This window comes from Athalia rosae, chromosome 4 (assembly GCF_917208135.1).
Source record: "Athalia rosae chromosome 4, iyAthRosa1.1, whole genome shotgun sequence".
NCBI lineage: Eukaryota > Metazoa > Arthropoda > Insecta > Hymenoptera > Athaliidae > Athalia > Athalia rosae.
In genome coordinates this window covers 16,913,933-16,933,128 of record NC_064029.1, presented here as the reverse complement: position 1 = coordinate 16,933,128, position 19,196 = coordinate 16,913,933, and the positions used below count along the sequence as shown (strand labels likewise).

The window sequence follows — 19,196 nt, the reverse complement described above, 5'->3', positions numbered from 1 at the left end:
AAAAAATCGTAGATCAACTCACAAAATCGCATTTTGAAGAAGACTTTTCAGGCTTGAAGATTATCATCGTGAAAATTGCATTCCCACGCTGTGACACTCGGTGCATCGTTGTAAAGTCGGAAGTTCACTTCGCGATTTTGACATGAGATGATTCGAAAAAGGATTACTCTTTGAAAAAAAAAAATAATTCAATTCGACAAAAGGCATTCGAAAGGTTAAGCTTTGAGCTTCAAAACAACATTTTTTGCGACGTTTTACGCACATTATTTGCTGAGTTATGAGGATTTGAAATCGGGCATTTTTAGGAGTAGAAACGGGGTGACCCGCTAATTTTTACGCGCAGTGTAGATTCTTACGTCATTCGGTCGGCAATTACAAGCTAGATGTGTTGCGGGAAGGAACATGGATACTAAAATTACACTCACTCCGAACCAAAAGTGTACGGGGGATATAGGGCGCGGTTGTATACATCTGGGTCAAACTTTACCGGCTTCCGAATCGTATCTTCATTTTCTATCGTATATCTTGATACATGGAATCCCGGAATCGCAGACGATACAAAGCTATGTTTCATTCTTTCTTCTTTACTTCCGTGACAACCGGAAGTCCACTCCCCGGATCACTCTCCCATTTTTTCCCCCCTCTGCTTCCCTACGGACGTCACGCTCGAGCCGATCGACGCCGTTAGACTTGACCCGAGTTCACCTAAAAAAAACCTTCTGGTGTACTTGGCACCTTGGATCGAAATGCTAAATAGAAACGAACGATCGGACACCACTTTCGACGAGGCTACCCCTCGATGATCGTCTGCGAAACGCGGGTCACGTGAACTCCGAACGCGGTGGGGAAGCAATGTTTGGTCGATTTCCAACGCGGTGGAAAATACCAAGTACCGTTCGCCAGTTTCCATCGGGAAGTCATGGCGAAAAAGGTGGCTAAAAAGACCCTCAACTGGTCCCACAGCGCCGACGACGTCGAAGGGGTCGTGCGACTCGAATTGTCCCCGGAAAGCCAGGAGATCTTGGGCTGCCGGATAATGAGGGACGTTTACCTGGAGTACCCTTGGGCGTACGTCCCGAGGGACGAGGTGATCGGATTGTTGAGATTGGACGATTCTCAGCTGATTCCGTTCAAAGATGAAATCGGCAAATACGAAGGGGACAGTTTTCTGATCGGTTACGCTTCCGATGAGCTCGTTTCCTCCGAATTTGTCATATGCGTTACGGAAGAGGCGAGAAACGAAGTAGCTAGGAGAAACGGAGAGGTGGCGAAATTTTTGAATCGAAAAGTGAACGGGATGTACCTGAAGACGCCGAAGCCCTGGGTCTCCCGGGGCAGCGAGTTCGAGGTCGGCGAAAACGTGACGCTTAGAAAACGTCCGCTTTTCGAGGTGGAGATAACGGCGCCTCTCGGCCTATTGGGAAACCCTAGGAACTTGGATGACAGAAATTCAACGGATTGCAAGGACGGTTTCATGGAGATAGTGCCGCGTCACGAGAAATTCGATCTCGTACCGATGTCCAGGCTGACAACCGGCGTGCAGACGAATCTTCCCGGTCGCGAAACCGGCGTACAGACTAGTTTCGGATTCCCGAAGAACGCCTGGGTACGGTACGGCTACGAACCGCCCCCGCCGGACGCCCCGGAAGTTATCCCGGATGAAAAAGACGAGGAGGACGTCGAAGAAGAACCGTCAAAGGAACCGGAAAAGGACAAGGAAGGGGAATCCAGCCGAGTCGAAGACCCGGGGGGCGAAAGTGGCGTTCCGGCCGAGGGACCGGACGGCGAGGCGGAGCCGGAGGAAATCGCGGCGCCGGACCCGCTCCGCCAATTCATGGTGAAATACGCCGACGATATGATAGACGTGATCGATTACAACGCTGCTATGAACCTCCACGTTCACGACATCGACGAACTGGTACTCAAGGGCAGGGACACCGAACCGAGCGAGAATCTCGTTTTCGCGGAGCTTCTATCGTTCGTCGATCTGACTTTTACCGCCGGTAAAACGATCGCGGATCTCTCCTGGCATCCGAAACTAACGGGTGTCGCGGTCGTCTGCTATTCCGAGACGCCGAATTGCGATCTCGTTCAAGGCCCCTCCGAATTGCGAAACGCCGAAAGGTTGGAGGAAAATAAGAGCGTCGTTTTGATCTGGTCGTTCACTGATTCCATGTCACCGGTTATCCAACTGAAACACGACAGACCGGTTAGCGCGGTTTCCTTCTGCCCTTTCCGGCCGGATATTTTAGTCGGTGGTTGCGAAACGGGTCAGATCGTTTTATGGGACTTCGCCGGCCGGCTTACCAAGTGCAGTTTAGAAAATTGCTGCGCCCGAGAACCGGATGCTTCAGTTGCGAACAATGAACCGTCCGATGAAACGAACCGCGCCGTTCTGCGTACTGTTAATTTCGCCGCCGTTTCCAACGATTTCCAATCCCATCACGGAACCGTTCGCGAGATCCGGTGGCTTCCGCCCGACCATCGCGTCGAGCCGGACGGACGGCTGACCCCCCTGTCCGATGATTCGAATCTCCAATTTCTGACGGCCGGCGAAGACGGCTGCGTCGCCGTCTGGGATTTGTCCTGGGAACCGCGAGCGACGTCCTCTTCGGCCGTAGAAAGAGGCGCCTCGAGGCACCCGAGAATACTCCAGGAAATTTACGGCTCTCCGGTTTCGGAGCTCAAAAAACTCGACGGTTTGTTCAAGCCGATTTATTCGATCTTCGTACACGTCGCCAAGGAGGCGAGAAACCTGCCCCTCCTCAGCCTCTTCGTTCAGGCCCCCGTCGCGAAGTGGAAAGAGGTCGCGAACCCCCACGAAACCGGCGATCGTCTCCTCGGTTTTCGCGATAACGGAGCGATCAGATTCGAAACGAAGATCTACGACTCGACGTTCTCGAAGTGCGAAGGCGGCGAGAGTTTGAGAAAATTTTGGGCGGGCACTTCGGAGGGTGATTTCATCGCCTGCGAGTGGGAGGGTCACGAGTTCACTGAGGTGTCGTCGTCGGAGAACGGCAAGTGTATGGGGTGGTCGCGGGTCCACGACGGTCCGGTGACGGTGATCAGCCAGTCGCCTCATTTGCCGGAAGTCCTGTTGACCGTAGGAGGTCGTTTTTTCGCCGTTTGGAAAGATGACTTTCTCGAATCGCCTCTGGTGCTCGGTAAATGCGGAAATTCGTACACCGCCTGCTGCTGGACGAGCCGTCCGGGCGTTTTTCTCGTCGCCCGGAGCAACGGGGATCTGGAAACGTGGGATCTGTTGAGGAGCACCAACGAGTGTCTGGCGGTTCAGAGCGTCTCCGGTAAACGGATCACCGGTCTGTTTCCGCACGTTTTACCCGGGCGATCGAAGGTGTTCGCGGTATGCGACCACAACGGTGCGCTCCGGGTGTTCGAAGAGCCGGTGGATTTTTCGCGAGACGAATCGGCGAGGATCGAACGGTTCGGGGAATTCGTAGCCAGGGAAGTGAGGAGGAAGCGCGAGTTCGCGTCATGGGAGTCCAACTATCTGAAAACGGACGAACACTGTCTGAAAAGGAAGGCGGCCAGGGCGGCCGACGAGGCGAAACGCAGACACGAGGAGGCGAGGGCTAAATTTCAGAGGGAGCAAGAGGAACTGGCCAGACTCGAGGAGGAAAGGATCGCCAAATCCGTGAAGAAATCGAAAGCCCAGAAATGGCGAGAAGCCGATTTGGACAGAATGCGATCGATATTGCTCGCCAAGAAGGGATATCAGCCTCGAGAGTTGGAGGTGACGCGCGGACCTTTGGTGCGACAGGACGAGGAGAGGTCGGAAAAGTTGAGAAAGGCCGAGGAGCGCGCGAAGGGTCTGGAAATTTGTTTCGAAGACGCGTTGTCGTTGGATCTGCCCAACTTAACGGATCAAACTTCGTCGTCGGAGTCGACGAGCGCTACCGTTGTCCCCGCACCCGCCGAACTCCGGTCAGGGGATCCCGAGTCGATCGAAGTGGAGACGAATAAGTGGGAAACGATTCGCGAGGAGGCGAGAGAATTGATGAGAAAAAATGTACGAGTCAGAGAATTCGACCCCGAAAAATTGACCGGGGACGCTCGACGCAGACGGAAGGCACTGGACGCGGCCTGTCGGAAAAGAAGTCGAAAGGAAGAACGGCTGGCTAAATTGAAAAAGGGGAATGATAATTCTGAAATCGCGGAAACGACGATTGAAAATTAGTTTTAGGTAGCTCGCCCACGTCGCGAAACGAGAGATTTTTTTGTTTCGGCAGAAGGTGGCTCGCGATATCTTATCCAGGTGCAGTGAGTCACGGAGATATCCAAAGAAATAACTCGGGTCGTTGATTAAACGAGAATCTAATCATTTCTGGAACACTTGAGAATAAAAAAAAAAAGAAAAAAGTTTCTTCGAAAATTACCTCACGCCCTCGAATATGCTCTCGTTCTCACGATCCAGGAATCGCGTTGAGGTTTAACGATCGGTTGATAGCTCGATGAATATTTTGCAATTTTCTCGACGTTTTCTTTTTCTCCTATTCCAGCTCGTCGGGATCATCTGTTTGGCGTGTGCTTCGCCGGCTCTGTTATCGGCGACCCACTGGTTCCTTTTCGTGGCTTCGGTCGCCTTCATAGGAACACTTTGTTGGACTTTCGTTTATCTTTTGTCGCTACGTGAGGTTCTCAAGCTTCCAATAAACTGGATATTATCGGTAAGTTTTTCTCCTCGTTCAATATCAGGTCCGAGCTCGTGCCACTTGCTGTGTCAATATGAGTTCTCTACGTGCGATTGAAAATATCAAAGTATTGAAACGCTCGTTTTTCCCTTCGTTTCAGGAATTACTGAACACCGGGATTGTCACCGTATTGTACGTGGTCGCATTCATCGTACAACTTTCGGCATGGTCTCCCAGTTACCTCGATCACGTCCTGATACCTCGAGGCGCCAACATTGCCGCTGGGGTGAGTTTCTTTTTTTCCATCGTCCTTCGTTCTTCTGTCAAAAAAAAATCTTCACACATTAAGAAAAAAACAACAAATTAGTGCCAATTGTGAGATTGTGTGGGATGGAATGATCGAGCTATTTTTTTCTCATTGAAAGTTTCTGATTTCCATTCGTTTTATCGTTCGCAGGTATTCGGGATATTCAACACCATAGCGTATGCGGCGGGGACGTATTTCTTATGGGTCGAATGGCAGAACACCAATACGCAGTGAAATAGATAAAGAAATAAGCCGTTGCTACCCTATTTTCCATCGCCACGGTTCAACGACCGTTTTTTTTTTTTTTTTAAATCGTCCGGAATGTTATTTATGCTATAAATAATGCCAGTAAAACATTTAAGAAAGGAAAAACAGAAAAAGAGAAAACAAAAAAAACAAACAAATAAACAGTCGTATTAATTTATGTATAATTACGTGATGGACGAGAAGTGTCGCGGTTCAGACAAATTGGATAAGTCGCTAATCCAAACGGCCACAGTTTTTCGTTTTTATTTCCCAAAACTTTTCGAATTTTTCCCCACATCATCACGCGTACAAATATATTCTATACAAATTCACGGAGATGCCTGTTGCATGAAAATATCCCATGTCAACTTTTCTCACGAAATGGTCTTTTCTTTTTTTCTAAATTTATTTTTCATTTCGTTTCAACTCGATTCAGCGACTCATTACGACAAGTCTGATATACTCTCGATGATAACGTGTAAGCTTTTCCGATTCTTTTTCTTCTAGTTTCTTTTCTTTTTTTTTTTTTTTTTGTTTCCCCACCCACCCCGACAAAATTTCTTTCAACACTTCGTAGATATATTTTCATTTTTCAACCGCTTCACTCGATATCTACTTAAAAATTTAACCGAACAACGTACTTATAGGCTTCAAGCACTGCTTGCACGACGGGTAACGTAGAGTTGGAGGTTGTCATTTTTTACACCTCTAATCATCTTATCATTCGCACTTCCGGTACATAGAAATACGATGCTGAGTAAAGTAGCTACCTATGAGTATGTGCATCGCAGTTCAACAGATACGAACGCTGCAACCAATTAAAGGGTTCGTGGGAAACGCGATCCGTTTACACATATGTACGATAAATACCTAATGAAACCCACGAATACGAACGTAAATGGAAAATCTAACGATAAATTATTTTATATTATATGTATGTACAATAAATAGAAAACCGCACTCAAATCGCACACGAAATCTCGATAGCTAATCAGAAAAATTGTTCGTTGTTGATTCTATATTACTGCTACTACTACTACTACTATTACTACTTTTACTGCTACTATTATCGTTATTATTATTACTATTATTGTTATTATTATCATTATCATACCGACAAATATAATGAAACGAAATATATATATATATATAATATATAAATTTTATACTTACATTTATACATTATTATACACATGATAGATTTATATAAAAATGCAAATATATTTATATTATTATTATTAATATTATAATTATTATCAATATACATATACAATACACACACATAATATATATTATATAATAAATGCGTGTGCTCGACCTAATTGGTTTTTCTTTCTGATATACATATTTTTTTTTTTTTTATCGTTCATCGAAATTTTCAAATTTTATCATACAATAAATGTTGCGTTTCGTTCGAATATATGCTTAATAAATGAATATTTATGTACACTTAGAAATGGAAAAGGGAAAACCTCATGTGGCGGAATTTTAAATTACAAAGTTTTTCTTCTTCTTCTTCTTGTAGCTGTTCAGTTATCGATTGAATTTTGATTTTTAACGAAATATTATGCAACGAGGTAAATACACGCGATAGGATTATTATAAAAATATTCGAAAGGACAAAGGAAAGATAGAAATTGCGATGGAGACGTGACGAGGCCTTACATAGGTACCTTTTTGTAATAAGCGAATCTTTGCAAACTTTCAAATGATATGCATTTAAAGATGTTTGGGAAAAATATAATTCAACAGCAAGAGAATAAAAATAAAAATAAAATGGTTATTATAATAGTAATAAAGTTTTATGGCATTGTTATTTGTTAGAATATTATACAATTTTATAAATAATATATATATATGTACACACACATACATACGTATAATATATATGGACACGTTAATATTATTTTTTTCATCGATCTTGTATTAATTTTTTTCTCTTGTGTTTCTTATCATTCTTATCATTCTTGTTATTATTATTTTTTTAATTATTTATTCTCAAGCTATACATATACATATATGCTAGGGTGGTCCAGCAGTAAAGTTTTTTTTTTTTCGACGTTTTCCTCATTCAAAAGTTACTTTGAGGCATAAAACAAACTACCCCTAAAGCGCAACTTGATTTATTTTCCCATTTAAATAGTACGTGAAATTATTTTTTTTTATTTTAATGTACATATTCTTGTAGGAAATTAAATTTTCTACAAAAATGCATTGATTCAGTTTTCTCGTAATCCTAGTGGATAAAAAGTTATCTGGCTTCAAACGTTCGCAAGCAATTTACATCTTACCTATGTGCAGTAATGGGTTCATGTGTGCTTTTACTTGCAAGTGTTCAAAGCCAGATAACTTTTTATCCACTAGGATTACGAGAAAACTATATCAGTGCTTTTTTGTAGAGAATTTAATTTCCTACAAGAATATGTACATTAAAATTAAAAAAAAATAATTTCACGTGCTATTTGGATGGAAAAATAAATCAAGCTGCGCTTTAAGGGATGTTTGTTTTATGCTTCGAAGTAAGTTTTGATTCGGGAGAGGGAAATTTTTTTTTTTCACGGACCACCTTAATATACGTGTACATACCATATGCAGCTATATTATACGGACGATGAATAAAGTTGTTAAACATATTTCACACAGAGAAAAAAATAAAAAATAAGAAAATAAAATGAATATTGGTATAACAGTGTGATTGTCAATCTTTATATAAAGAAATTTTAAACGAATAAAATTATCTCGATGTCAAGATATCGTTGGGTGTGTAATTTCAACTCGTCAACGACGCGCTAATCGCGTTAATCAGCCCGTCAATTTGAGTAACTATGGTAACGACGAGCTGCGAGATTTCAGATGTTACGCGTTCGATAAAAGTTTGATGATTAATTTTTAACGCATGATTTTTGCGAATTATTTATGCGATCCTCAACTAAATATTCACATGCGTACGTACACGTACACGTACGTACCTGCATCTCAAGAGTTCTTTAGATAGCGTGATGTCATATGTGACGTCATTGCGGTGCTTATAGCGGGGATTTCGTATAGGTAACGCGTGCATTTCAGTCATAAGCGAGACGCCGAGCTTACAACGTCGAATTTTTCTTATTCAGTTGGTTCAGGTCAGTCGTATGAATAAACAGTTTTCCATCACTAATCTCGAGCATATTTAACCGATAATCATTCGATCTGTAATTACACCGGATTCGATCCTCTCAATCCTTGGAATTTTTTCTGTGTCTCTGCGTACCTCCGATCCCGAACACCTGTGCACATAGTGTGTTTAGTTACCGATCGCGTTTACGATCAGTTTATAAACGATGGTACGTTCGACGAGCGATTAACTCTGCGGAATAATTCAATCGAAGTCTAATTTTTTTGACAGACGACGAATCGTTCTTTTTCTCGTCGTCGAGGTTTTGCGTCGCAGAATCCAGTTCGTAGCATCAGAAACGCAATAAGGGACGAATCGATGCAGTTGGTTTCGAATCGCGTCGTCCGCAGGGGGGGAAAATTTGCCGGCAGATACAACGTACGATAAGAGCAACTGGTACGCGCTATTTCAGACTTGTGAATAAAATGACGAATCCTTCTCAGAGATAGAGAGAGAGAAAAAAATCTGAAACAATTCGAATCTGTTGCGGACGTTACGAGCGTATGAAAAAAATTCTATTCCCTCGCATAAAGTCACGTCCGAGTTTAACTGAATTAAAAATTAATCGGGTGACGTCACTCTGCGTCGAAAAAATTAATGAATAAATGAAAAACTGAAGGGAGGTGTTCGTTATTCGATCTGCTCGCAAGGTGGTGAAACTGAAATTCGGAATCATTTTTTCGTACGAGTATAAGCGACGGAATTTTCATCGTAACTTAGTTTGATCTACGTCATTCGTTACATTTGTGGTCGGTAGAATTTTCTTGTTTTCCTTTTTCATCTTATCGCACGAATCCCACAGACGCCATTTCTACCATAGAGGACGATAAACGCGAGCTACTGGAAAATTTAATCGTAGATCGTGTCGGTTGCAATGTGGTATTCGAAACGTATGTACACTAAAACGTCACTCCCGATGAAAAAGCTTTCCAAAGTTCGATCGATGGAAGGCGCGCCTTTATAGGTGTGTCTGAACTTCGGAGACGACGACCAGACCAAACACACTGCATTGTACGGGGTCATCGTCACTCCGGATATGCACTTAACGGTCCGATCGAAAATTACAAAAAAAAAAAAAACGAACGAGATATTCGCGTGAAATTTTCAATCACTTTTCAAAAACTACCACATCTCATATCCCCAAATCTTGTTACCACCTATTCTTATTTTGAAGAATCACGTCAGTGGAGAGAATGAATATTTTCTGGAAGTAGGTCAAACCTCGGAAGTTCAACCTTGTCCCTATTTTTATGGAGCCCATGGTCGCGGCGATTTGAAATAAATATCCGAACCGAGGAGAGTTACGTACGAACGAGGAGGGTTTGATTCGATGAAAATTTTCGGTTTCGACGGGCTTAAAAACTGGTGAGAAACCGACGAGAATAATTCGTCGAAATCGTATCAGATCTGATAGCGATACGTTGGCACGTCGAATCGATATCAATTCGTTTCTATAAATGGAACGACCGGTTTTGAAAATAGAATTTCGTCGTGTACACAAAGCGTATCAAATTTCTACCAGCCATTTTATTTACGAGAGATACACTCGAGAAGTGCAATCGAGGTTATCAAAACTGTTGCAGAGAATTGCAGCTCGTTGAAAAGATCGAGTAAAAATAATCGGGATCTCGCGTCACGTCCCGAATCTGGCGGGTGACTCATGTCAGTTGGTTCTGAAAAAATATGAAGAACAACGAATGAAAGAAACATCATCGAAACTTAAACGCTGGATGAGATGGAGTAATGATTAAAGATGATTCGCGCTTTTCAAAAAAAAAGGTTTTTATTTTTCATGGTCGAGACGCAAACTGGCGCGATGAAATGGAAAAAAATAATTAACGTTCGCGTTGAACGAATAATGCCGTCTCCTTTTCGCCCACAAAAGATGACGTAGAAGGATCGAAGGCTCTCATGGCTCACGTCATTAATTACGCAATGCATAATACGAGGCGTGAATAACAAACGGAGAAACAACGGGAATTCTTAATACTTAGCGTCATCGAATAATATTGAGTGAAAAAAATGAATCGTTGATGTAACCGAACGTCTCGGGATGTCTGATCGTAGTGACGCTATCTCATCGTTTTTTTTTATATTTGCAGATTACTCTCCAAAAGACACCCCAACAATGTCTCACTCAGTGACCATAAGAACGACGACTACTACGACAGGTGGTTCGACGATTATTCTGAACACATCGTACCTGAAAACGTTACCTGGAATTTTGAAACTACTCGAAGTGGTCTGTATCACATCGTGATATGCGGGATGTGCATTAAAACCTAATCTTTGATTCTTATCGAAACGTTACACTCGATTGTAGTCTGACGAATGAAATTCTCCTCTTAAGGATGTGGGAAAAATTGCGTAATATTCCCCGTAATCTTCGTCTCATTATCATTTTCATTTTTTTTTTCTTATTCATAAACTTTGAGTACCCAGGTCTTGAAAATGTTGAAGTTTCAGTCGATCAAGAGAATTCGTCATTCATAATCCGTATGGACCGTTTTTTTTTTTTTTTTTCTCGACTCATTGATACCGGTGCCCGGTGTGACTCATTTGGAATTGATTTTCAGTTGCTGGGAATCGCTTGCGTTGGGATAGCTGGTCACGATTTCAACTATTACGGTTCATGGAACACTACAGCCAAGTTGTTTTACCTTCTAATGGTCACGACGTTCCTCATAGCTTCTTTTATCCTTCTGATTTCTTGTCTCGCCTCTCTTTCGACCGGACCGATAATATCGAAGACGATCTACGTGAGTAGAGGAAGAAAATTACCGGCAACACCGGATGGAAAAAATTTCCCCTTTCCGATTCTGATTCGAAAATATTTTCCGAATTCCAGGAGGTGATTTTCCACTCCATCGGTTTCGGTCTGCTGCTCGCAGCCTCTTTAACTCTTCTCGTGGAAGTTAATCGCGGTGGTCGTTATCGGACTGCAAATTACGAGGCGCTTTTCGCAGCAGCGGTAAGCAGTGTGCACGATAACGATGAGAATATCGTTTAGAATTCCTGACAATCATCGGAATATGCAGATTTAGGAATTTTTCATTTATCGGTTCCCTTGTTTTTCATTTCAGATCATCGGACTGGTCAACGCGGCGTTGTATTTGGTCAGCACTATTTTGGCGCTCAGATCATACAGAGGACTTTAAGAATTCGACTTCTGAAAAAAAAACGAAATTCTTATTCCTCCCCATTTTGTTTTTTTTTTTTTTTTAACAAGGACTAATTGCTAGTGGGATCTCGCTAATGACGAGTGATAATTCTGCGATGATCACAGAGTCGTACGTCAAAGATTACAGCGTAAGGAATCAAAGGATGATTATTGTCAATTCGAGTCAGTAATTCTAGAGGATTTTCAAATTTACTCGATTGTATTTTCTTAGCTACTTCGATTCGGGGCGCAGTTTTTACCCGATTAATACGATAGACTTTATACTTTTATATTAACACTCGTGTCAATTTTTTAACAAACGAATTTAGAATCTGTAGAATATTTTTTTACGATTTAAAAAGGAACAAAAAACGAATTCAAATCGCTACAAACCAGCGTGAGATAATCCTGCCAAAAAATGCACTTCTTTTTATCTTACCATTCGTAGGTACTGCTCATTAATTAATTAATCAATTAACCCCCGAAAGAGAGAAAGGGTTGAAATTTTGGTTGATTTGAAAACTGAAATTATACAAAAACTCAAGAATTTCATTCACGATTTTAACCATAGTGAAAGTTTCACAATCACCCCCACACCGTCACACGTTATCATTTACCTCGTTTATAAGATAATTAATTGAATCATGATGATGAAATTGAAAAATCGTTATGTACTTATATTTAAACGCTATTCATATATATACACCATTATATACATACATAATATTATATAAAGTGAAATAAAAAAAGAATGAAAAATAAATATTGCGAAAATAATTAACTCACGAAATCAGCGCACGTTTTGGATCTAATTGATGATAGGAGGGGGTCGAAGAAGCAGAGGGTATAAAAATTTTTTTGCTTACACGGTGGCATCTGCGGTGGGCTATGAAACGCCATAATTTCCTGTAGTGCATGTGTCGCGTGCCGAAAATAGACAGACGACCCTCTCAGATCTCGTGCCATGCGGGGGGCGAATTTTTCTCCACATTGTACAGAGAGATGTACGAACAGTTCAAAGCGAACGGTGCTGAGTGGAACATTCTTCTGGAGAAAAATTTCATCCCGTATTCCCGAATTTCAGTACTCACCTTCCGATAAGGTCGCGACGGTCTTTCAGGGCCGAGCTTCGATTTTTGATCAGACTAATCGAAGTCAGTTGATTAGCTCACGTACGAGTCCGGTGTCATTGTGAATTTTGTTCGACGCGCGATGCGTTTCCGATGAAAACCTCGAATCACAAGTGCCGTAGGAATTCTTGAACCGAAATAAACTGCGGGGGTCAGCGGCCGTTCAAGTTCAGATTTTCGTCGACGTTGCCGTGAAATTTCCGGCGACTCGAACGATCGATTGCATTGAGGAGTTTTTGGGAAAAAAGTCAGCGAAAATTTCGATCGACGATACCCGCGTTTCGATATTTGAATGAGGCGCAAAATTACCGGACGGAGTGTTTGAGTTTAATCGGAAGTTTAATTGTAATTACAAGCCAGACGTCGCGTCGCAGAAAAATAAAATGGGTGGGGGTGGCGCTGGACCGACGATCAGGATGGCGTCATCCGGTGCACACGGTGCCGGGGGTGTCGCTTGTTGTTTCTGCCGTTGTTGCACCTGCATCCACGTAGAATTTTTGAAAACTTTACCAGGCATGGTGAAAGTGGCGGAAGCGGTGAGTCGCGACAAAGACGATATCGTCAAAAATAGAGCGGATCAAAGAACGGAGAAACGAGAAGAAAATCTTCTTCGTGCGAAAGGAACGGGGGGAAAACTGACGGTTTGTTACTTCTGATACAGGTAATCAGTAGCCTGATCCAATATCTGCTGATCAATTACGGCCTGAGATACAGCGCGACGATCGGTTCCGCGTACGAAAGTGCTCTGACGACGTGTTCGGCCTGTTTCCTGAATTCCGCAGTTCTGTTGGCCTGCTATATAGTTTCGGAAAAATCTTACAGGCTTATAAGATCGTCGCTTTTCGTGAGTTTCGTCCAATCCCATTGATCAGTGATCGGAAATTTATCAAATAACGAAAAAATTATCCTTCCAGGAGCTCATGTTCAACGCACTCGCATCTTTTCTCTATCTGAGTTCCGCCTCATATTTGGCTTTCGCCACGAAAATGTTCTTGTGGGGACAATATCTGCTCACACCTGGATTCGACGTTTATCCGGCTATGAGCGCGGCTTACGTAAGTTTTTTTAATTTATTTATTTATTTAACGAACGATCGTCAACCGGATCCGAACGAACGTTTCCGTTCGATGTTACGACTCGGTTTTTCCGCCTGCAGTTTAAAACCTCGAGACTGAGTTGAAAAATTTTTGCAATCTTCGATTGAAATCGTTCCTTGTTTTTTTTTTCTTTCTCATTCGCAGATGCTTTGCGGACTGGTCGGCGTTATTCACGGTGCGGACGCTTACTATTCTTACCAACATTACAAGGGAGGTCGGTAGCGTGGGACAGCGAAATCTTGTAAATTAATTAAATCGTCGTTACAATCGCGTTAATTATCGAAAAATTTTTTTATAACTTATTTATCCTCGAATGATGTTCGACAATCGCTCATTTCACGAATTCGTCGTGAGAAGACCTAGTCATCGACGGAGTAACGAATCAATTAATTGATTAATCAACCGTCAAATGTATTTCGCAAAACTCGTCGCCGATCAAAAAACTGTCTGCACTGCAGTTTGATATCAACACATGTACTCGTAACGAGACACCTTGTAAAAACTCATTTCTCTTTCGAAAAAATATTTTGTCGAACGTACACATTTTCTTTGTTTAAAAATGAAGAAGGAAAAATATATCGCGCAGCCTTGTACTCGAAAAATTTATCGAAATTGGATTAAGAAAGAGAAAAATTTACAGCGGTGTTTTTTTTTTCTGCAAATTCGATTAAATTGTATGTGTTTTTTTTTTCGTTCATTAAATGTATTCGTAGTCTGAATTCGTATCACGTATAACGCCAGCAAATGAGCTACGACTCTACACGAGACCTACAAGGAATTCACCTCGGTATTATAAATAAATAAAAACAATCTACAAGGTAAAGCAGATATTCAAGCTCTCGTCATTCCGAATCCACATTAATACTGAATAAAACGAAGAGTAATTGAGTAAAATTGACGTAATAATTTTCGGCGTAGTAAATTAATTAATCAGGTACTCGAAATCCACCGATGATACGGTCGATTCGTACATCGCTGTATAATTAGTCTGAAAAATTCAATCCTTTTTCCATATCCTCTGTTCCAAGTACATAACGTACTACATAGTTTACCATACGACATTGGAAAGCTGCTGTTACGTTACACACTCTTAGGTATGTACGAGTCCCGCGTTAGTTTGCATGTGTGCATCCATACTTCGCCGTGTGTCGGTGCCCGCTGATTATACGAACGTGAAACCGCACACGACCTTATTAAATACGATGGAATTTTTCGTGACGACTGTACCAGTCTCCGTTTACCAGTTCACACTCAACTACCTGAGTTATACTAGTGAATGGGGCTTTCGGTGGAACGCTCTTTCTTGTATTTCAGACCTTCCTCTTCGGGAATCCTGTACAAATGCGCGCGTAGCCCGGCGATCTTTTTCTTTTTCCATTTTTTTTTCATCGAAATTCTTTCTTTTCTCTGCGTCAGTCATGTCCGTATTTCTCGGCCCTCGTGATATTCGGGGGTACCGACTGTGCCGTGGGTAGAAAGTTTGCCGGCCTAGGTTTTTCAGGTAATTTCTTTGGGGGTTGGGGGAAAAATTTTCCCTTTCCTCACTTTTTCCTTCGTCCATTTATCTCTCGCGAGAATTCACACGGATCCTGTAATACCTCCGTACGTTCGTAACGAACGAACGTACGTACCTACTACTCCGAGCGGTTTTACTCCTCCTTCATCGTTTCGCTGTAGCATACCAGAAGCTAACACCAGAACCGATCAGGCATGGGCCGTCAGTTCACGCTAAGAATCCGAACGGTTCATTTCCTGCGGTTACTTCATGACGAAGATAACGTTCGAACAGAGTGAGGATACGATATACCGTGGATTGGTATTGGAAGCCGACAACGATCGCGGTACCTAAGGATCGGCTGTTCAAGGACGTCCCCGAGACGAGTCGGCGAACGAATTGTGCTCGAAAAATCTGAAGCATTCGTATTTTTCTTTTTGCTTCAAATTCGAATACTCGAAATGGATTTGGGAACGAAGAGTAACGCGAGTCAGAGCATTCCCTGGAACGACGGTGAGTCTTGTCATTCGAAATAAGCGTAAGGAAAAAAGGTTCCTTTTTTTCGAATCGAACAAACGAAAGAACTCGATGTTACGGACGCACGTCTGAAGACACCGTGTTTCACGATGAGGATGAGGAGAGCGGCCGGCGTTCAGGTCGGCAATTTTCTTAATTGGATAGATGCGAAGTGGTTTGAGGGAGTGATGATACCGTCAACCGTACACACGTTCACCGTTTGAAAATATTCCTTCGGTTCGTCGTAGGGATTGTCTACGATTCGCAGGATGAATCGCGTTAGCGAAAATGGAGGGCTTGAAAAAATCGTTTTTGCCGCATCGGTTGTTTTTTTTTTTTGTTTTTTTTCTCCAAGTCCGAGCGAATCGTGGTGAACGTGAAAAATCTAGATTCCGATTTCCGAAACGCCCATCTCCTCATATTTCAAACACGGAAACGCCTCCGGGTGTTCGATGTATTACCGGACCGTACGAACGTCCGTATATTCCTCGGCGTCGCATGTGTAGTGAAAACTCGTAAATCCCTTTCTCCGGTCGTTGGACTATCTCTCGTTCCACTGTAGTTTACACAAAGCATTCCACGCTACCCCGTTTTCGGACCGGATATCACCGACGATTTTAATCAACGACGACAATTAACGGAGAGCACCTTTCACCGAACGGTTGCGACCGAACCGTTCCGTCGAGTTGCGGAAATTTTCGTCGCTCCGGTATTCCGTTCGAATTTCAACGAGAATTCGGTCGCAATGATATGGGGAAAAATAAATAGATATAACAGCGCCGTGTACGTGGAGACGGAACAGACTTATCTGTTTTCATTCTCGTAAGAAGAAGATAAGGAATAATAATAATTGATACAATCCTTCACGTGCGTGGTCGTGAAATTTAATTCTAGCCAAAAATTTAGCTGGCAACGTATCACCCGTACGCTTCGGGTTTGATCTGCCCGAATTTTACGACTCGAAAAAATTCCGAGTAAATAAATCGTCTGCGTTTCGGTTGAACCTGGAATTAGATGACTAACGAATTTCCTTGGTAAAATTTAGACCGGCTCCGGTGATTCCCGTGCAAAGGAAAAGCCGCGTCATTTTTGTACGCTGGAAATATACGGCACGCCTACCCTATCTGCTGAACGTTACATTAAACTGACTGTCATTATCGTTTTCACCAAAAGCGCGGTTAGATAGCGAGAAACTCTAGCGAGTTGTTAGAGCAGGTCGGAATTTTCCGAGGTTTTCAGAATCAGAATGTACGGTTTGAAATAATGAAAAAAAAAAAAAAAAACAATCAAAACGATCCGGAAGATTCTCTTTCAGTTTGGATCACGTCGACCGATCGAAATGATCGTCAAAATAGTTTCCCATATCGCCTACGTGCCGAATGTCACGGTGCACCAGATCCTATGCATTTCCGACAGGAATCGAATGACGTCAATGGCGTTTGCGTTTAGCAATCCAAATTTTTCGTCGTTCCAAATTTGGCTTTCGGTCCGATGAATCGAGGAAGCGAATCGTTAGTTAGAATTTGAATTTGAAAACAGCTGATCGATGGGTCAAGACAATTTACCGCACGCGTTACACTTTGACGAACTGAGAGCTTTTGAAAGTTCTTCTCGTCTACGCAGGTGTACGATAAATTTCTAAACGTCGTAGTCGTTCTCGTTCATCGAACGAATTATCTTCCAGTGCTGCAGTTTTCCGCCGAGAAGACGTGCGCCGCGCTCTCTTATCGCCGAGGAGGAGAAAAAAAAAAAAAAAAAAACAAACCGGCTGTCAAAGATGCGGTGAATATTATTTCCCACACGACTGCACGCGGTCGACGAACAGTCGTGTCTTGAATTTGAAATTTGAACATTTCGGTGGGGTTTGATTTTTTTTTTCACAGGAGTGTGAAATTATTTTTCCGTAAAACGTTCAACGATCGATCAATTTTTCAGATGACATTACCTGGTCGTCGACGGAATCGCCATTGACACCCGCCGAAGAAGACGCGATCGTTACCATAGTCGTTGTTGTGATCGGAGTGATATTTGCGATAATCGCATTATTCTGCATGGGAGTATTCATAGACTGCAGACACCAGTGAGTAATATATATATATGATCCGTCTTGAGTGACCGACGAACGTAGACTGAATATTCGATCGCTAATTGCTCCGGACGAATAAGTTCAGAGATTAAATTATCGTCTGACGACCTTCCACCATTGAAAAATAATTCGGCAGGTCAACGACTCCCTCCGAACGACCTTCGCCGAATTTTTACGAGTAAAATGATCATTGAATTTTATTTTTCTCGTCAGAAAAACGGATTCGGGAAAGCCGAGAAATCCCCTGAGACTCAAGATGCCGCCCTTGGGCAGAAGGAGAGGCGAAAGGTTACGAAAAAATGAAGACGGAAAATCTTTGGCGACCGATATGTGCCCCAACGGAGCGAGCGATCCGGGGTCCCACGACATCGACGCGATTGTTTGATGAAAAAGTATTCCAACGATCGTCTCGATTGTCTCAATTTTCCTTTTCTCTTTCCTCCTTATTATAACGTTGATATTACTCTGTAACGATACATTTACGAGTTTCGATAATTCCGAAGCGTGTAATTAGGTGTATTTCTTGTTATCATTGAGTACGGTTGAAATTTTCTCAGGCTGCATTTTTACGGGACGTATCGCTTGTGAGAAAACAGGCGACGATAACGCAATTATTATTTATGCTTCCACATCGACGAGACGCTCGTCATTATTAAAAACAAGACGGGAGAGAGCGGGAGAAAAAATCTGAAGGGGGTACGTCCGACGCTTGGGAAACGGAGAACGGAATCGGATATATATTTTTTTTTTCAAAATAACAAGGGGGAGGTGATCGGTGACCCCCTTGTTCGAATGTTGAGTCGCGATAATCGTGGATTGTGTCTGTCGAGCTCGTCGGAGTCTAGGGTACGATGACGATCGGGATAAATTTTGTTCCATTTGCGAGTCGGCTAATTATCTGTATAGATATATATATATATATATATATACACAAACGTTTATAACTCTATATTTTGTTTACGACGCACGTATATCGCTGTAAATATATTCATGCGCGTATCGTCGGCCGCACGTTGTGACGGACGATTGTACATTTTATCGATTTAATTACAGCGATCGAAACGATTAGACAAGACCGTTAATCACGCGAACATCTCATTCTTATTATAACCATAATTTCGTGATATTTAGAATCGATTTATCTTCACATCTCGCTGGTGCTCGTTCTCGGAATTAAATATAATTCCAAAATAAGAAAAAAAAAAATTTATTCCGTATTATTATAATAGATAAAAGAAAATAGAACGATATACTTGTAAATAACACTGTAAAATTGTACGTTAATATCTGTTTTATCTCGAGAAAAAAAAAAAATGGAAAAAAAAAACAAAAACTGATCAAACTTCTCACGAG

At 42.3% G+C, this 19,196-nt stretch overlaps 4 protein-coding genes across 5 annotated transcripts; all 4 read left to right on the top strand.

Moving 5' to 3' along the window:
* Positions 1-351: 351 nt before the first annotated feature.
* LOC105693838 (dynein axonemal intermediate chain 3-like) lies at positions 352-4,662 on the top strand. Its single transcript, XM_048654744.1, has 2 exons — positions 352-4,204; positions 4,521-4,662. The coding sequence occupies exon 1, from the start codon at positions 920-922 to the stop codon at positions 4,196-4,198; it is 3,279 nt and encodes a 1,092-aa protein (XP_048510701.1). The 5' UTR covers positions 352-919; the 3' UTR covers positions 4,199-4,204; positions 4,521-4,662.
* A 1,812-nt stretch (positions 4,663-6,474) lies between these two features.
* LOC105693766 lies at positions 6,475-11,530 on the top strand. 2 transcript variants are annotated; one of them, XM_012413894.3, is made up of 5 exons: positions 6,475-8,327; positions 10,462-10,601; positions 10,936-11,118; positions 11,208-11,330; positions 11,443-11,530. In XM_012413894.3, the coding sequence occupies exons 2-5, from the start codon at positions 10,488-10,490 to the stop codon at positions 11,515-11,517; spliced, it is 495 nt and encodes a 164-aa protein (XP_012269317.1). In that variant the 5' UTR covers positions 6,475-8,327; positions 10,462-10,487; the 3' UTR covers positions 11,518-11,530. The 2 variants fall into 2 exon arrangements, with proteins under 2 accessions (XP_012269317.1, XP_048510539.1); XM_048654582.1 differs by lacking the exon at positions 6,475-8,327 and adding an exon at positions 8,558-8,755.
* Positions 11,531-11,675: 145 nt separating this feature from the next.
* On the top strand, positions 11,676-14,569 carry LOC105693773 (protein singles bar). Its single transcript, XM_012413901.3, has 4 exons — positions 11,676-13,185; positions 13,311-13,493; positions 13,564-13,704; positions 13,891-14,569. Exons 1-4 carry the CDS (start codon positions 13,033-13,035, stop codon positions 13,966-13,968), a joined length of 555 nt encoding a protein of 184 aa, XP_012269324.2. The 5' UTR covers positions 11,676-13,032; the 3' UTR covers positions 13,969-14,569.
* A 905-nt stretch (positions 14,570-15,474) lies between these two features.
* On the top strand, positions 15,475-19,181 carry LOC105693757. The gene is made up of 3 exons (XM_012413883.3): positions 15,475-15,754; positions 17,693-17,837; positions 18,057-19,181. Exons 1-3 carry the CDS (start codon positions 15,703-15,705, stop codon positions 18,226-18,228), a joined length of 369 nt encoding a protein of 122 aa, XP_012269306.2. The 5' UTR covers positions 15,475-15,702; the 3' UTR covers positions 18,229-19,181.
* Positions 19,182-19,196: the final 15 nt, after the last annotated feature.